The sequence below is a fragment of the Gopherus evgoodei genome, chromosome 15 (assembly GCF_007399415.2).
Source record: "Gopherus evgoodei ecotype Sinaloan lineage chromosome 15, rGopEvg1_v1.p, whole genome shotgun sequence".
In the NCBI taxonomy this organism is placed as follows: Eukaryota; Metazoa; Chordata; order Testudines; family Testudinidae; genus Gopherus; species Gopherus evgoodei.
This window is the reverse complement of record NC_044336.1, coordinates 11,312,156-11,331,585: the sequence shown is the minus strand read 5'-3', so window position 1 is coordinate 11,331,585 and position 19,430 is coordinate 11,312,156. Positions and strand designations below refer to the sequence as shown.

The 19,430-nt window shown below is 50.9% G+C and overlaps 1 protein-coding gene across 4 annotated transcripts in view; it reads right to left on the bottom strand.

Annotated features, from left to right (window-relative positions):
- Positions 1-19,430, bottom strand: part of SEPTIN9 (septin 9) — a 267,635-nt gene that overhangs the window by 105,100 nt on the left and 143,105 nt on the right. For all 4 annotated transcript variants that reach the window (XM_030534403.1, XM_030534402.1, XM_030534405.1 and 1 more), the window contains one exon: positions 16,307-16,966. In XM_030534403.1, coding sequence (XP_030390263.1) covers positions 16,307-16,966 — 660 coding nt within the window. The remainder of the gene's footprint in view (positions 1-16,306; positions 16,967-19,430) is intronic.

The window sequence follows — 19,430 nt, the reverse complement described above, 5'->3', positions numbered from 1 at the left end:
AGACCTCTCCTGGGCAGACTGAAAACCGTACAATGGTGTTTTGCCATTTGTACACCTGGGGACTATGATGAGATCATCAGATCCATTTTCACTTGGGACCTAAGAGTTTTAACAGAAACCTCTGAAGGGGTGACAAGCCAGAACACTAACGCAATGTAATACTAACCCACCAAAGCATCAATCCCTGCAAAATCCCTCTTTGCTTCAACCAGTTTTTATTCCAATTGCCAAGTATTGCCTTTGCTATGCAACAGGACTGATGGGCCTTTTTTCCCCTATTGAAGGAAGCATAGGCAAAGCCAAGCCAAGGAAGAACCAACCCAGTGAGAACATCCTGTCATTACTTCTTGACAGCTGTAAGAGCCGTATAAGGCATGTTATGTATTTTCCTTTTTCATGTGTGTATAATCAGGACCGGCGTCAGTGTTTTTGGTGCCCTAGGTGCATGGCCATTTTGCCGCCCCGTGCGCTGCTCCCGCAGCTCCGGTCGACCGGCAGGTGTTCCTGCGGAGGGTCCGCTGGTCCTGCGGCTCCGGTGGAGCTGCTGCAGGCGTGCCTGCGGGAGGTCCACTGGAGCCGCGGGACCATCGGGCCGTCCGCAGGAATGCCTGCGGCAGGTCCACCAGAGCCACGGGAGCAGCAGACCCTCCGCAGGCACGCCTGCAGCAGGTCAAGCGGAGCCGCCTGCCGCCCCCCCGGCAAAATGCCGCCCCCCAATAATCCTGGTGCCCTAGGCGATTGCCTAGGTGGCCTAAATGGAAGCACCGGCCCTGTGTATAATTCATTAGTTGCAGTGGCTTGCATGGTACTTTGGTCCATAGAACTGAGCCAGCCACTCTGGCAGAGTTTTGGCTCTCAGTTGTGTCTAGGTCTATCCCCATCCCACGAAAGAATGAAACTCAATGAAGAGAACCAGTTTTGCATGCGACCCTGGAGAAATCCAGGTAACTCCTGCTCGGACCCAGGAAATGAATGTACTATTTAAATTTACCTAAAGGAAAGCAGCCCCCTTCCCCAATTCCCATCTTTAAACTCTATGGCAGATGGAACAAAAACTGAGCCCAAGAAAGTCTTAGCACAGGCTCCAATCCAAGAAGAGCTGCTTCTTCCATTTATAGCCATGTTCAGTCCAGCTTCATTGCAACATCTTGGACTCTAGGAAATGAAGCGTGTGTGTGTTGGAGGGAGTAGTGAAGAACACAATTGGCCAATTGTCAAATTATCTTGTTTGATCACAATGAAGTTTGATGTTCCCAAAACAAAGCTATCTCTGCATAATCTTAATTCAGTCCTTTGCCTCGGCTTATATGGTTTATTGCTCTGGCAGGTTACCCAATCTATCCTGTCTGTCAAGCAGTGGCCAACAGTAACACCAAGCTTAGGCAGGAGGAAGGATCTATAAATAGTTTAAAAGATAATTGTTCAATCTGGAAAAGTCAATTCTTATCCTACTTTTATCAACAGTCAAAGTGCCCTACCGGCAGAAGGCATTGAAGGCCAAGTTAATAGCCAACCCATACTAAAGGAGACCCCAGTTAAATTTTTGCCTTATCTCTGCCAAGATAATGGACTATTTTTCTTATCAGCCTGCAAGGCTATTTGTCCAAATGCATGAGCCCCTGGAATGTCCAGAAGAGTGAAGAGGTGGGGACCATATCTTGTAGAGTGACTATGTCCGTTATCAAGAGCTAAGTAGGATTTTCCACAGTGTGTGGATGGGAGACCTCCAATTAGCAGACAGGATCTGCACTGCTTTGCACGTTGTGTAATTATTTACACCTATGGTAGGAACTGATTTTCCTTTTCTCTGAGGCACTGTTACCCTGTCAGAGCATAGTAGAACCTAAGTATAAACAAGAACCGTCCGTAGCGTTTTATGCCCTCTTTGCACAAGTGTAAACGATGACACAAGATGCAAAGCTGTGGAGGATCTGGCATCTAAGAGTGCTGGTGATTCAGGAAGGGGCACTCTTCTCTCACAGGGTGGTTCTACACTGCACACTAAGTCCAGGCTCTAACTCGGGTTTGAGCACAAGCCTCCTTCTATCCACACACCAATCAGTCTGACTCAGGTCCGCGAGCATTCAAGACCCAGGTCCTAAGACACTGCTAGGAGGTGGGTCAGAGCCCTAGGAACCTGCTAGGGGAAGTGGGTCAGAGCCCTAGGACCCTGCTAGGGGAAGTGGATCAGAGCCAGAGTCCTGCTGAGACTCAGGTCCAAGCCGTGTAATTTTGCAGTGTGGACACAACTCAAGCTGCAAATCCAAGGCAGAAGGTCTGCGTAGTACACTATGGATGCATTAGCACAGCTTTGAGATGTGGGCCCAGCAACTGTAAACCCGGGTTTACCATGCAGCTTGAACCTTCAAGCGTGGACTTGGAAACACTAAGTCCACAAGTCCAGGTGCCCCAAATCGAGGCTTAGCGTGCAGTGTAGACATACCCTAGGTCTGCAAGGAGCCAGTGCCCCAGCCTGATGTGATGAAGTGCTGGGTGGCTGCCTTTTGGAGAAAACAGAGGCCTTGACCTCCTGGGGTTTTTTAAAATCCCAAGTACACTGATCCCAGCATCCTCTTTGGAGGAATTCTTGGAGGCAAACATCATGCTGATGCATAGAAACTAGAAATGGGAGAGAGCCATTTAGGTCATCCAGCCCACTGCAGGATGGTCCCTAGATCCAGCTCAATCCAGTCCAGTTTTAAACAACTCAAACAACAGGACTCCCACCACTTCTTTTGGGAGACAATTCCACAGTATAACAGATCTGCTGCTGGTGAGATCACCCGTTTCACTGCTGACCCACAGGGACTTACACTGGGGCAAACAAATTCCTTCTTTTATCTGAGTTTGGCCGACTCTAAAATGAGAAAAGGAGACACTGAATCTGCTAAAACAAGGAAATAAATCCAAACTTTGGCCCTGAGTCACACTGGAAAGGAGGGGCTGGTTTGAAGGAGGGGGAATCTGCCATGTCAAACAATATTAATAACAGCTTGAGTCAGTAATGAGGCCTCGCTGGCCTGCAATCACACTCCTATTTAATGCTCTGCATCTTGGCTCAATCATACTAGATCATCTCTGGTGTCCAAATATAGCTCCTTATCCCTGCCCATGTTGGCTTGGCGGCCTGGTAATTGACTTCAGAGCCTTCCACCCTAGGTCGCCAGCAACCAAAGTTATTCACCACCTGGTGGCCCAGGTGAGCTGAGTTCAGCAGGCCTCAGATCAGTTCTCAGCAGGACAGGCGTCCACATCAGAAAAACCACCATCACAGCTGGCACCTTCACCAACATTCTCAGCAGACAGTCTCAAGTCTAAATGAGCCTGGAGACTGAATGACCCATTTCCCGTTGCCACTCCAGAGCAAGATCAAGGAACGCTGGCAAAGGAGGGGGAAGCTGGCTTTGCTGTGGCCTACGTGGTACCTGCCCGGGGGTGGGGTAATAGAGGATGAACAGAGTGCTTCATCTGTTGTCATGTTGCTCTCCAGATTGTGTGCAACCTCTGCAGTGAAACAGGCACATCTCCCCCTTGCACTCTCTCCTCTTTTCTCTCTTTCTTTCCAAATAACTGGCGCTGCAGATTTTCCTTTTTTCCAGATTACCTCATATTTGGCGCCTACGACATACACACAGATTTGGACTCAGCGCATGTTTCATTCCCCAGTCCCCTCCCTGCTCTCAGTCTATCTCGGGTATCTCCGGCTGCAGGCGTGCACACGCACGCACCCAATCTAGCCCCAATGTGTCAGCTGGTTTTAAGGAAATGCTTCACCCCAGCTTTAATCTCTGTTAAATTGCTGTGCAGCTCAGGAACTTGGAAAGGATTACTCAACCCTGGCCTTTTCATTTCGGGTAGAGTTGCTTTGTTTATTGTCTTTTAAATCTCTTTAACTCCCCTTCCCCTCCCCCCCTTACAACTAGGCCAGAGAGCCACATCCCAAGAGGGCCTTGATAAAATAGACACAGTGTTGTTTGATTAGCACATTCCACCTTTCCATCCCCAAACCTCTCTGGATGAGGAGAGCCCCAGGCGCCCACACCTTCCCCAAACCAATGGGGCCCTCTTCTCAATGGCAGTGTCCTCTTCAGAGTCCTCCTAGGGCAAAAAGGCCCTTTTCTAAAAAATCCCTCCTCACAGAGAGGGTCAGAGATTTGATCTCCCTGGGCAACCATTTTTATCAGCTTTGAGTGGCTGCCTAGGTTACAGAGCGGTGGGCAAACAGCACTGGAGTTTGGGGTTCAGTTTGGAGAAGCACCCAAATGCTCAGACACTTCACCATGCCTTCTCTGAATTCCTCCTGGGACAGCAAAATGGGGCTGGGAACCTCGCTCACCTCCCATCAGACTTCCCAGCACTTCTCCGGCTTCCCCAATGGCAGCCAGGAAGGGCAAAGGCTGCTTCCAAGAAAAAATAGGTTTTTAAGAAGTTATTGGAAAGCTTTGGAAGCCAACCAAGACTCAGGGCAGGCTCATAGGAACACAGCAAATATCAAACCCGATCAGATCCGAAGTCTATCTAGTCCCTGACAGTGGCCAGTAGTAGCAGCTTCAGAGGACGGCTGAGTTCATGTTTTGGGCGAAGGTTCATACTACTAGTTTATCTTATCTGCCTTGGTTCCTCCATCTCTGCTGGGGAGAGTTCTGGAGAGAAGAGCAGCCAGAAAATGCAGGAACAAAGGGAATGAGGTACTAGTACTGGGCAAGGGCAGGACAATGACTCTGTGGAAAAACAACATTAAACTGTGCTGTGTCCTTAGCCTAGAGTGTATGAACGAAGGCCCTGAGAGAATCACAGGTGGAGAATGAGGGGACTAAACTAGCCCCAAGATAATGGTAGTGAAGGTTTGGGAGATCTGGTAAGAGTCCGATGGGTTTTTCCTGGCCCCCAAGCATATGACATGGGTCAGAATGAGACAAAGGTTATACCCCCGTCACATGGCCGGGGTCAGTAGCCACTGACCCAACGGCTTCTGTTATAACACCCTTCTGCCCTGTACAAACCTGAGGACCCTTGTACCTTTCCTGAGCAGACCCGGTCAGAAAGACTCTCTTCTCCTTTGTGGGCAAGTGTGGAGATAGGGCTCTCAGAGACACCGGCAAATGAACTCTTTCCTTTTGTGAGTGACACACAGAGGGTCTTTCTAACCTATCCAGAACCAGGGATTTGCTCAACTCCTTGCTCCACTGCCAGTTAGAGCTGGCAGGAAGGACAATCAGGCAAAAGAGCAAAGAAAGAAAATTAGTTTCATCAGCGCCAACCTCAAGCTGGCGGCTTTTTAAATATGACACATTTTGCTGGCAGCGTACGGCCAGGATGACTTTCCCAGAGGCTGGGCCAGCACTGAAAGCACAGCATGTGCTTTCGAGGAGAAGCCACACCACATCGCTTTCATATCTGATCAAGGAAGATCTCCAGATGCACCAGGTATTGCAACTGAGCCTCACCTCCAAATACAAACCAAGGGTCAAGTGGGGAGGAGCCAGGGCCAAAATGAGAAAGAATTGACTAATGAGGAAAACATTTACCAGGTTCCGGGAGCACCTATGGTCTTCTACAATGAGTGTTCATGGACTGACTATAAAGGAGGCTTGTTACCAGGGGAAAAGCGGCAACCTCAGTAGGTAAGCACAAGAGGAGTATGGGGAGAGGACAGGGAGCAGGAGAAGGAACCTTTCATCTCCAGTCATCAGCTCCAATCCAGCCCACCTCAGTGATGGCAAAAAGCTTTTGGCACCTGGAAGCTGTTCAAGGATCTGTCATAAGTAAGCTGGAGGTTTTCTGTCTAGGTGTCCTCAGCACAGCCCAATGACAGAGTGGACATGGGAAACTGCGCTACTGAACTATCCTTTCACCTGCAGAAGAGGTCCCTGGAGCAGAGGATGTAGAGAGAGGAGTGCGGAAGATTGCTCTGCCACTGCCTGTCCTATAGCTATACCATGGCTAAGTGTCCGTCCCCCACATTTAATGGGTAAACGGAGGCAGAGACAAAAAGTGACTTGCTTCATTCAGTAAGCCGGCAGCAGAGTCTGTAAGAGAACCCAGGAGTTCTGACTTTCAGACAGCCACTAGAACACTTCTTCAGTGAGTCCACTGGAGGAGAACAACAGCTGGAGGTTTGGATGTTCTTCCTCATGACTGACCTGTTAACACAATGTGTGTATACACACACACACATGCACACATCCCCTCTCAGTCTTTCTACCCGAGGGGAACTAGATTGCATTCTTTTCAGAATTCATTAGTGCTACTTTCTTCATCAGACAAAAGGTGGCAGGCTATCCTGTTATTTATTACTGCCAGGGAAATTGCTGGCCAATTCAACCATCCTGGAGACTGACCATCTTCTACTTGTCACAAGAGGGCTGCAAACAGAGTGACACAGACAACTTCTTGAACCTCGATCCATGTGTTGTATCAAATCCATTGCCTCCAGGACTCAGATCTGCTCTGAGAGAGACGTGTGGATTCCTTACCCTTTACCACCACCACCAGGCACTGCGACAGAGCCCCTTTCACCAAAGATGGCAAAAGCAGTACAATATAAAGAAATGAACTAAGCTGCATCACCCCCAAGAGGGAGCTCAAAAGAATTATACCCATTTTACAGAGGGGAATCCCAAGGACAAGAAAGAGGAGATAACTTGCCCAAGGTGACGAAGTAAATGAGGGAAAGAGGAGGCGAGAGAACCCAGAAGTTCTAGACCTCTATCGTAAGCACCGAAAAACTCTGCTTCTCCCTGCTCTGGTGTAATGGTTGCCATGGGATGCCAGCATGCAAACTCAGCCTTTCCCAACAATTAAATAAAAAGCAGATATCTGCTGGACACAGAAAGGCTTCAACTGTAGAGACATCTGGGCCCAGGTCATCTATCCTGTTAGGGGGCTTATTCCTTCACCCTCTCACTTCCCTGGTCCCTCTCGCATGAACAGAGAGCAACAATATCCAAAGTCCAAAGGCGCAAACAATTCGATGTTCATTGGGGTGAACTTCCAGCAAGCATGATTCCAGTTTCCTTCCTTAGTGTCCCCCCTCCCAGCTCTGACACCACAAAGCCTTGCCTGTGTCCCTGTCCCTATCCTCCCCTTTAGCAAAACATGATCCCAATTCCCCCATCCGCAGTCCGTGTTCCCATTCCCCGCCCCCCCCTTTCTGATTGACTGCAGACTATATAGTAAAACCTGCGTTTTGCTTAGCTATTTCTTAACCAATCATTTTACTGAAATTTAACTAACTAATCCTAACATACTGTAATATGGTTATTTAATCAATTATATTCCACCACCCTTCATTGGTTTACACCCAACAAAATTAATTATACAGCAGACAGAAACAATCACAGAACCAGACAGAGACCATGCAAATAAACATACAAAACAATACAGAAGTGAGTATTTTACAACTACATCTATACAGACATAAGGGTTTTCCAGCTGTGTCTATTGATAAGTGAGTTCTTGCCAGACAGGATGCTATTAAACTAAGTTTCCTTTTACATCTTCTAGGCTCTTCCCTTTCTCTGGAAGTGATAGGAATATCAGGACAGGATTGTATTCCTAATAGCTCAATAGCACCTTATTTCAATGTGACTAGTTTGGAATGTGAGGATGTGACCATACACTTCCCAGCTTATGGCTGCCTAACTACATCTTAGCTGAAGGCCTTAGCCTGTTACAGTAAGAGAAGGCCATTACACAGACAGTGATTTTGATTCTTTCTTTTATACCTCTGTAACTAGCTAAGTGATAAGAATACACCTAAATTCTTAAAGTATAGGCCTTTGCAGACAGGCCTGAATATCTATATCCTGACATATCCCTGGAGCATCTCCAGCTATTTTTGTGGTTCTAATGCACATAATACATACACGGATGCATGTGCAGAGCGTGTGTTTGAATATATATTTGTGATGTGTATGTATGCATTTGTGCACACGTGTATAGATATATTTGTGTGTCTGTATGCAGGTGTGTACATTGAGTGTGAGAGTGTTTAGAGCAGAGGTAGGCAAACTATGGCTCGCGGGCCACATCCAGCCCACGGGACCATCCTAACTGGCCCTTGAGCTCCCGGCCAGGGAGGCTGTCCCCCTTCCCCTGCAGCCTCAGCTTGCTGCACTGCCCGTGCTCTGGCCCGCCGCTCCTGCTGGGCAGCGCATGGCTGACTCCAGCTGGGCGGCGGGGCTGCAAGCTCCTGCTGCTCTGAGCGGTATGGTAAGGGGGCAGGGAGCTTTTGGATAGGCGTGGGAGTCCCAGGGGGCCTGTCGGGGGTGTGTGTGTGTGGATAGGGATCAGGGCAGTCAGGGGACAGGGAGCAGGGGAGGTTGGATAGGGGATGGGGTCCTGGGAGGGGGCAGTTAGGGGCAGCGGGTCCTGGGAGGAGGCAGTCAGGGGACAAGGAGCAGGTGGGGTTGGATGAGTTGGGGGTTCTGGCAGAGTGGTGGTCAGGGGATGGGGAATGGAGGGGTGGATAGGCGTGGGAGTCCCGTGGGGCCTGGCAGGAGGCCAGATAGGGTTCAGAGCAGTCAGAGGACAGGGAGTAGGGGGGTTTGGATAGGCGGTGGGGTCTCAGGGGGTGGTTAGGGGTGGGGGGTCCCAGGAGGGGCAGTCAGAGGACAGAGAGCGGATGGGGGGGGTTGGAAGTTCTAAGAGGGGTAGTCAGGGGGAGGAAGTGGGAGGGGGCTGATGGGGGTGGGGGCCAGGCTGTTTGGGGAGGCACAGCCTTCCCTACCTGGCCCTCTGTAAAGTTTTGCAACTCCAATGTGGCCCTCGGGCCAAAAAGTTTGCCCATCCCTGGTGTAGAGCACTCAAAATTGCAGCATTAGTGACAAGAGGCACTGGATGGAACCATGAATACCAGAAACAGCTGAGACATGCTGCTCATCTCCCCAGACAAGAGGGCTCTTGCAGAATTAGACATTACAAATTATACGAGGCTCTTCCTAAAGGATTAGGTTGGCACCCATCCAAACCAAAGGGAAGCCCTCAAAATCCCTCCATTGAGAAGGCCTGGGGGTGTCTGTGGATGTGATATGCTGGTTCATATGCACACGGCTCCCTCCTTCTCCTCCCTCCCAGTTCCCCTGTCCTGGAGACGACATGGAAGGGAATTCCAGTGCTGCACCTAACACAATTCCCCTCGCACCATCTGCCAAGCCAACAGAGGCCAAGGAGGTAATATCCGGGCTTCAGGAAAATGACAACAGCTGCACAATCTCAGGGGGAGGGGATAAAACCTGCCCCCTAAAATGTCAGGTGCTCCCCTCCAACTTGACATCAAGGGACACAATATGCAGCAGCTGTGAAGCATGCACGCCTCCAGAGGCTTGCAGAGGGGCACTGTGGAGGCAGTGAGGAAGGCAGGTGCCGAGGTACTGCCTGGAACAGGCAGCAGACGCGAGGCTGTTTGGAAGGCAGTAACGAAGCACACACCTGAGAAGAGAAATCCTAGAGCTGACCAATTCCAGCTGGGTCACCACCAGGGTTGGGATCCATATCCGGGCACTAACACCCCTGGGGCAGAGTCCTGCCTCCCTTAAACTGGTGGAAAGCAACTGTGAAAGCCTTTCTCAGTGCAGAGCACCCCCTCACCAGGCACAAAGCCTCCCCACACCCAGAAGTCCCCAGCCCAGGGGATGTTCTGGAGAGGATCAGGAGTAAGCTAGAGGATGCAACAGAGACAGGAGCGGATGAAACAAGGAATTTATTCCACAGCAGTTGCAAGGTCCATAAAGGCCACGCAAGGGGAGATGCGTGGCCAGACTCATTCCCTAACCCAGGGGTGTGCAAACTTTTTGGCCTGAGGGCTGCATTGAGTTTCAGATATTGTATGGAGGGCTGGTTAGGGGAGACTGTGCCTCCCCAAACAGCAAGGTGTGGCCCGGCCTCTGCCCCCTATCCGACCCTCCCCACCTGGCTGCAGCCAGCCATGCACCACGCAGCACAGAGCACTGGGTCAGGCCAGGCTCTGCAGCTGCGCTATTCCAGGAGCTCGCAGCCCCGCTGCCCAGGGCATTGCACCAGAGGTGGAGTGAGCCGAGTCTGCAGAGGAGGGGCCGGGGGCTCAGGGGCCAGGCAGAACAGTCCCGTGGGCCAGATATGACCCGTGGGCTGTAGTTTGCCCACCTCTGCCCTAACCCCAGAGTCAGCCCAGCATCAGCATGCCGAAGGTTCAGTCCATGTGCCTAGAGAGTTCTACAGCGTGCCCCCAAGGACACCTTCTTAGAGGTGCAGCCCAGCCAGCCACTCGGATGGATGGAGCACAGCGTGCTGGGAACCGCAGTGTCCAAGGACAACCTGCTGTATTAAAGAAGAGGCTGGTTTCAAAAGGCTCCTTTATGCAAGGTGCATGTATCTCTTGGACATGTGGAAAGCTGCCCTGGAGCTGGTGAGCTTTGGGCACCCCTGGCCCAACAGCAGGGGTTTGCTACGTGACCCTCTGGTGCAGAGCTGTGCTCTCTTTCCCCAGCAGGCTTGCCAGGCCTGCCTGCGGTAACCCTGAGGAAGCTATTTGCACAGTTGTTTACAGTGATCCTGTTGCCTATAGACTATACCACATCCGTGGCTGCCTCCTGTCACCTATTGCAGGTGTGGAACAGTCTAGCTGACAACGTTACTTCCCCTCCCCCTCCATCCTCCAAGGACTCGCTTCAGAGACAATGTAGTTTGGAACCATCCTCTGCCCAGAACTGCAGAGTAAGGACACAACCTAGCAGCAGGAGGCAGTTACTGCTGGCAAACTGAACCAACCTGCACTTTCTGCTCATCCGTCAAGGAAGCTCGGGGGACTGGACAGCTCAGCCCACATTAGGTACTTATCTGGGCCTATTACCATTGCATTGGGGCCCCTTCAGTCTGTAATGCATTTATCCCCCAAAACACCCCTGCGAGGGACAGAACTGCTATTACCCCCACTTTACAGATGGGGGCACTAACGCAATTAATCTCCAGCACCTGGCCCATGTCAGCTGACTCGAGCTCCAGAGGCTAGGCTACTGCAGGGCTGTAAAACTGAAATAGACACATTTGGGCTTGGGCTGGAGCCTGAGCTCTGAGCTGAGGGTTGCAGATAAGCCCAAACATCTACACCACAATTTTACAGCCCCGCAGCCTGAGCCCAAAGAGCATGAATCTGCTGAGCTGGGCCAGGCGCAGGTGTTTCACTGCAGTGCACACTTACCTTGAGTGACTCACCCAAAGTCACAAAAAAAGGGTATGGCAGAGCAGGAACTGAACTCAGATCCCAGCCCCCTGCTGTCACATTCAGCGAATAGGCAGTCACAATCATCTATGCAGTGGATGGCGCCCTCACAAGAATTGTCACTCAGAGGAAAAGCCAAGGAATTAACACACCTGGAGGACTGACTATGCTGTCCTCCATGAGAAAAGATCCCTTCAGGTCAGGTGGCAGGGCACAAAAGAGGAAGGGAGGAAAAGTTGGCATGGCTGCTGCTTATCCTAGAGATAGCTGCTCTTAGGGATTTCAGTCTCCAGGCCTGTCAAAGCAGCATTAAACGAGTGCAAATAAATATAGAGGAGGAATAAAAGCAAGAGACAGATAATCAGGTTGTGCACAATAATATTTGTATTTAAATATACATGTAAATTAAAATGCATACTAGCACAGCCCTCCAGTGCCTGGCAAACTGCCATGTGGCTTTTGAAGCTATGCAGGTGGAAATCGCTGCTGTATGGCAATCTCAATACAAACTAACCGCTCCCCCTCCCCCTTCACAATGGCAGTTTCACCACAGCTAGCTGCTCTATTTCTTTGGCTTCCTTTCCCAGCGGTTTCTTTCAGAGATGCTGAGCAACATGTGACAGCTCTCTCCAATCAGCCTCCTTCCTGCATCACACTTTCCTTCAGCAAAGGTGGTGGTGACAGCAGCAGTGGGGGCACAGGGAGGGGAACAGCATGAGAACACAGAGGAGTCACTGACAGCTGGAGCTTAAGGGAAATAAAATCTTAGTAACAAGCTAGAGGCAGGCACAAGGGGTTAATTGCTTCTGGGCTGTTTTCAAGGCCTCACTGTAGGGGTGTAGCAGGGGGCTGAGGTGGAGGGGAATTTCCATGAACATCATGTTGCCACATCATGCATGACCCAACCTCTGGGAGCATTTCTCAGCTAGAGGAAGCAGGGCATCAATCCAGGTGTCACAACTACCAAGTGAGACAGGGGCACGAGCCACTGCAGGGGCACAGCTGCAGTGAGCCTAGAGACCTGGTAGTTTCACCTCCAGGCAGCCACACATCTCCAAGGGGAACACACTTTGCTCTGCAGTGCAGAGACAACGGGGGAGGGCAGTTCCTAGTCCTGGCTGTCGGACAAGAACTTGAGACTGTGTTTGCAGCCCTTGGCTCCCTTGGGCACGAAGGAGCTGAGTCGCCAAGCTATCATCGCCCTCCAAATCAAAGCTAAGTTCTTTTAGTCACAAGGCCAAATTCACCCCTGGTGTAAATCCATTCAGTTTCTAGCTCCCAGCGGGATGGATTTGTTTAAGGGGAGAGCTTATTTTTCTCTTGGGTTGTTTCATTCTGTCTCAGGTCTACGTGCAGCTTTGAAGCTATTTCCTCCCACACCAAACTCAATCCCAGGGAAGGACAGTCTGGGATGACAGGTCTGTCCCATGGCCTCTTCAACAAAGATGAGAAAAGCCACGTACCAAGACCCCACTGGGTAAGGGATTATCCACTTTTCTGTGGGGGTTCAGCCGTGGTCTGCCTCTCTGCACTCACATACAGGTTCTGGGCACATCTCCTCTAGGACAGCACCCCTACTATACTCCCCACCCTGCTAGCAAATCCAGTTGTACTACAGCTTGGAGCTATGAAAAAAATCAGACCTCATGGGCCTCACTTGGAGTGATTAGTCCTCACCTCCTCATCAGCGCAGGCTTTCCTGCATTATCACTCTACTAGCTTGGACCCAGAGCACCAGCTGAGCTGAGAAGTCCTAGCTTTTGTATCATGGCAACCAGTGGTGCCCTGGGGGCTTTTAAGAGTGCGGAGCAGAGCAGCCCCCACCCCAGCCACTCCTTCCATCTTGGAAAGGGAAGGGAAGCATCTCATTACCCCTCAAAGACTGTGTGTGTTTGAGGGGAATCAAGTAGTAACATCTTCTCAGGGGGTTCTGAGAAGCCTTCTCTCTTTCTCCTACCATTGAAGGGACTTCCCTTGGCTCTCAAAGTCCATGGCTTCTCCAGACATCAGCTCTGCGTGCTTTGCCCACGCTCAGCAGGTGGGGTGCCGATCAGCACCCCTTCCACCACAGGACTGACAGGGCAGGATGCTCCCCCGCTGCCAGGCAGGACAAACAATGGGCAATCCCATAAAACGCCAGACCTCCGACAGCCCCACTAAGCCACAGCAGAGAGCGGTCCTCCAGAGCGGGCGCTACACAGCCATTCACAGGGAGGCCGTGCCCCACAATGGGGTGTGGCTGGGAAAGTGGCCCAAGGAGCCGTGATTGTATAGTGGCTAATATGTCAGTGGGGGAGGAGGAAAGGTGCTGGGGCTCGAGGGAAGCAGAGGGGATATTGCACTAGCTCTCAGGCTGTAAATCTGGGCTGGGAAAGAGGGACCAGGAGGATAAGCCTTTCAGCTCAGTTTCACAGCTCTTTTTTATTGGACTCAGGGCTTCCCTGGGCCTGAAAGCCCCTTTGTATCAATCCCACTGAGCACGGCTGTCTTGTTCTGTAAATCGTACCCCAGACAGCTCTGCTGTTGTGTAAACCTCGCCCTCAGCAGCTGTCTTGGGATTCTGGAGCTCCCTTGGAGTTAAAGACACTCCCACTTTCAGGCAGCTGTCCAGGGATTCTGCAGCTTAGGCGCTGTCTCCAGTCCCTACCAAAGGACCCGATCCTGCGTGGTGTTGTGCTCAGCGTCAGTGGGAGCGGAGAGGGCTCTGCGCCTCGCCGAAGGAGCTCTACACCGAGCATCTCACTGAGTTGATGGTTTCTCTGGGGTCACTCAGATTATGTTAAAACCAGAGCGGGATGGGGCAAAGTGGATAGGCCTGCAGTGCTTTTATGGCTTATTGTGCTGTATCTTAGATGTCACTCAGCCTCAGACAATCGAAGTTTGTCTACTGAGATAACTGCAGCTGTCCTAGGCGGCTTCCCCTCCCTCAGTCCCACCAGGGCTGTTCCTCTCTTCTTACAGAGGTTACACACAGTTGGGATAAAGGGGGATTTCACCATTTCCTCATTCCACATATTTTAAACTCTGTGGGCTCATGGTTAGCGCAGGGGACTAGGAGTCAGGATTTGTGGGTTCAAAGCCTGGCTCTGCCACTGACTCACGCTCGGGTCTTGGGCAAGTCACTTGCATCAACAACGTGGCCTCTCTTGGCGCCTCAGCTTTTGGGCGCCCAACTTGATGTGCTTTGAGCCTGATTTTCAGAAGCCCTGAGCATCCGCAGCTCCCATTAAGGTCAGTGGGAGCTGAGCTCCTGCCTCTGCTGCAGCCTGTCCAATGGCAGAGACCAGCTCCTCACGCGCTCACACCCAATTGCTAAAAGATGCCCTTCAGCACCACTGGCCTCATGCCCTAAGCCAGGTGGGGAGGGAGGGCTCGCTAGAGACCAGGGAGTCTCAGAAGGTCAAGAATGGTGGGGGTCAGAGGGAAGCAAAGTCATCAAAGGTACATGGAAGTGAAAGGGGAGTGAACTGGATGGGGCCCTGTGCAGCTGACTTCCCACAGGGCCCTTCTGGGGCCAGGCTCAAGCTTGGGGAGGGGCCCAGCACAGCTTTGGTATCAGATAACATGGCTTTCCTGTTTCCATGGAAGCTTTTGAATGAGAGGCCAACTGGAGCAGTGCTAACACCTGAGAGGCCAGGTCCTCAGACCAAGGCACATCTCCACAGCCCCAGCCTAATGCCAATGAATGGGTTCAGCAGCCAATGGGTTCAGCAGCCAATGTGTGTGTGTGTGTGGGGGGGGGGAATAATTCTCCAATTGTCCAAATGTTACTACAGGCCAGGTCTCTCCCAAGCAAAACCAACCTAACAGCCTCTGCTGGAAGCTGTCACTTCCACAACCAAGCAGCCCAGCTTGAGGCATAGAGCAGGGGCGGCAGGGAGGTTCCTGACAGGCAATGGCAGAAGCCACAGGCGGCCTGGACACTCCTGGCAGGGTCTGTGTGCGACAGGCTTGGAACAGGCTCCAGGGTGGAAAGGGGAGGGCACGAAGAAGGTAGATCTTCTATCGTCTCCAACCACTGTCCTGAGCTAACAAAGCAAATGAACAATAGCGCTGGACAGGCCGATAGACGTTGCCTTGTAAGGAAATCTGGTTAACTCCTGGCTGGACTACACTGAGTTGGGGGGCGAGAGAAGGGTGGGCTGCGTAACTCACTGGCCACGCAAAGACTGCCCAGGGGCCCATTTCAGCTGTAACACTCCACCCCACAATGGATCCATTTGCGTGGAGAAGAGCAGGGTGAGGAGGGAAGGTCACAGCCTCCAATGCCAAAGCTGCACCTAGCAGAGGAGGGGACTGGGGAATGGAAAAATAATCAAAAGAGCTGGAACAGAACAAAATCTCTTTAAAACAGAAGGCGGGGGGGAATAAAGGCCTCGGCGCCGCTGCGGGAGGGGAGCCAGCTTAATGCCTAATGCAGGATTAATCAAAAACAAGATAGAGCTAATATAAAACAGGGCTCCAATTTCACAGTGGCTCCGGTCCATGACATAATTATAGCATCTGGCTACAGGGGCCAGAGAGAAAGAGCTCCTGATTCCTGCTAAGAGAGAGACTGGGTGGCTGCCCCAGCAGCACAATAATTGCTGACACTGTGCTGGAGTCCCACAAGCGTCAGCACCACAACGAAACAGTAAGCAACACAGGTGCCATGTCTGCACCTTCCACGTCACCCCAGTGGCTGCTTTTCTTAAGGAGACATGGTCAAGGCGGGTGGGCCCAAGATTAGGGTAAAAAATGAGAGCAGTGTCCCATTTTACAAGCCTGGCAAACAGCTGAGGTAAGGGGGAGGGGGCTATTTTCTCATTCTACTTGCTGCAAGCTTTGTGGTCTCATGGGGCCACTTAATGAAAATTCTGCAGTGCCCCCAGCAGTTCCATAAGACTCAATAAATCCAAGCATAACAGACCCGTGACTACATTCATTCAGACACCAGCAGGTACAAAACCCGGGACCTTCAGCACCAGACCTCACCACATGAGCTAAGGGAGCAAGAGTTAGCAGGCTGTTGCCGCCCCCTTGTGGGACAGCCACTAGAGGGAGACATAGGCAGACATATACTTTAGCCAGGATGTTACACAGGCCCATGCCCAGGGCTCTACTTACCCTCTGGACTCTTTGGAGGGATTTCAACCATTACTGGTTGCGGCTTTGATTCTGGTTGGAGATGTTGACTGGCCAAGGAAGGCTCCAAATTCTCCACTTGCCTGACAGGTGGGACTGGGACCTCTGGAGACTTTGCCACCTGGATTTCTACCCGTTTGGTGGCAACCTCTGGCACAGGGGCACTGGCTGTCTCGGCTTTCCGCTGGGGCAGCTCCGGGATCTTTGAGGTGGGGGCTTCCATCCTCCGGACAGCGGGCTCCTGAGGCTTGCCTATAGTGATCTCAGTCCTTCTTGGGGTGGGCTCAGGGGGTTTGTGCCCCAGCCCCTCTGCTCTCTTGAGGCCGAACCTTGATAACCCTGGAGTGGAGTTTTCCACTTGCTTGGATGAGATATCAATGGAGATTTCTGTTCTTCGTGACACAGGCTCAGGGAGTTTGGGTCCGGAGAGCTCCACCCTCCTCAGAGACGACTTAGGTGACCTTTGGCCTGGAGAGTCTGCATGTCTGGCAGGTGTCTCCGAATTCCTGGCACCGAGATCCTGGAATTTCTGTGTGGAGCTGGATACGGTGGACCTGAGGAGAGGGTTCGGGGTCCGTCTTTGTGGCGTGGAGGCGTTTAGAGACTGGTCTACCTCCTCGACCTCGAAAGATCGCTTCAGAGCTGAAATACATGAATGGAATTCAGAATTTAACAACAGCATCATCTTCATGAGAGGATCACAGCACACTTTACCAATGTTCATGAATCTTCAAGACCTCCCCCCCACATTCAAGAGGTGGGTAAAGGTCAGTACGCCCGCTGAACACATGGGGGAACAGAGGGCTTATGGAACTTACCCAAAGAAACACAGTGAGTCAGTGCCAGAAATAAGACTAGAATCCAGGAATCCCTGTTCCCAGAAATCCAACCACTCAACATGGAGGCCTTGCAATTTGCATACCTTTTACACCTCTAGTACAGGTTGCCACCTTATTAGTATTCTCCACTCACCCTGGGGGTAATGTTTTGTCTCCTGCTTTGCACAGGTATAAATAATTTCACAAGGTACAAGGCAGCCTGGCACCAGGACCAAATGGGGGCTTGTTGGCTGGCTTTAGCTTGATTACACTCCAAGTAGCCAGCCACTGTGATTCCACCTCAAAGAGCACGGAGGTACATATACAACTTCTGAGGGTCGAGTGAGTCACTTGGAGCAAAAAGAACAGGAGTACTTGTGGCACCTTAGAGACTAACAAATTTATTTGAGCATAAGCTTTCGTGGGCTACAGCCCACTTCATCGGATGCATGCAGTGGAAAATATAGTAGGAAGATATATATATACATACACACACACACACAAAACAATGGGTGTTACCATATGCACTCTAACGAGAGTGATCAGTTAAGGTGAGCTATTACCAGAAGGTGTGTATGGTAACACCCATTGTTTCATGGTGTGTGTGTGTGTGTGTGTGTGTGTGTGTGTGTGTGTGTGTCTTCCTACTGTATTTTCCACTGCATGCATCCAATAAAGTGGGCTGTAGCCCACGAAAGCTTATGTTCAAATAAATTTGTTAGTCTCTAAGGTGCCACAAGTACTCCTGTTCTTTTTGTGGATACAGACTAACACAGCTGCTACTCTAAAACTTGGAGCAAAGTAATCCAAACCCACCCTCATGAAAGTGTTCAAAACAACTGTAGAAGACCAGGAAATCTCCGATAAACATACCACTGAGAGAGAAGCTTATGTTATATTTTAATAACAAGGGATCAGACTCTGAATAAATCCTCTGTAACAATACTTTGTATTTCTCAAGAGCCTTCTACCCAAGGATTGCAATGCACTTTTAAAACGTTAAGGAATTTAGCTTCACCACAGTCACTTTGGGGCAGGGAAGTGCTGGTGAGGCCTCTAGACACTATTACAGAACCAACCATGATCAGCCTCATTTTACTGATGGGGAAACTGAGGCACAGCTGCTAAGTGATTCATCCAGCATTGCACACAGACAGCTAGTTCTGGTTCTCAGGCTTTGGCTACAATGAGAGCTTAGCACAGAGTGCTTTCGTTTAATCAATAGACTGCAGAATGTCTTTACATCACTGCTTTCAGTCATTCGCATACCAGAGCTGAGTAATCAGCCTGTCTGAGAGGCGCTACAAAGCTGCATGTTATTGGAAGTGAAGTTTTCTGTTGAGTCCATCCACATCAAACCATCTCTCTTCCACCAATTATTATTATAAACTCCTCCAACCTGATGATCCCACCCCACATCAGCCCAGGGTCAGCCCCTGTCAGACCCCAGCCTGGTTCGTGTCAGACTGGCCAAGCATGACTGACCCTGCCCACCCCTGGAGTTAGCCCCTGTTAAAGGAATAGGCACGTGAAGATAAGGCATCAACTCCATGGTCCCATACAGTGGGTCCCTGTATGTCAGGCACAGGGAGCAAGAGGTGAACAGCACATGCGCAACAGGAAGAAAAGTGGGAGAGGGAGAGAAGAAATCATAGCTACACTCAATTACTTTGCCTCCCCGTGCTACAGTAATGCCCTAAAACCCACTTACTTCACAGCACAGCACCCTTAGCCAGGGGACCAGAGTGCACAGAAGACAAACAAGCCTGGTGTCTCCCCACCTGTCACATGCAATGATAGCGTGGTGGGACGGGCCAACAAGGTGTGAAGAAAGCATCAGCACCAAATCCTGCTTCCTCTCTGTGCATGAGCTCTGTGGGATTGGGACTCCACTGAAATTTGAGAGCAAAAGAGGGTGGAGTCAGCATGCAGCTGCATGAGCCCTTCCAAACCTGATGGATGCTCAGACCAGGAGCAGCTGCCTGAAGCAGCCTTAGCTCCTGTTGGGTCCCCTAGGAGCCTGCTACTGTGCAATTGCAGAGACAGGGACAAAGAGCAAGAGAACTTCAGGACAGATCAGTGTCTTTCTAGTCAGGCAAAGGAGTGAGGTCTACTCCCTGCCAGCTCCTCCTTAGAAAACACAGGGCCAGTCTCAGAAGTAGCAGCCCTACCATGGCGGCATAGCAAATAGGGGGGCCATCTGCCTTTCTGTAATAGGATGGCTATTGAACGGTGCCTGGTGCCCTGCCCCCCCAGATCAGGGTGGACTTACTCTTTATCTCAACAAC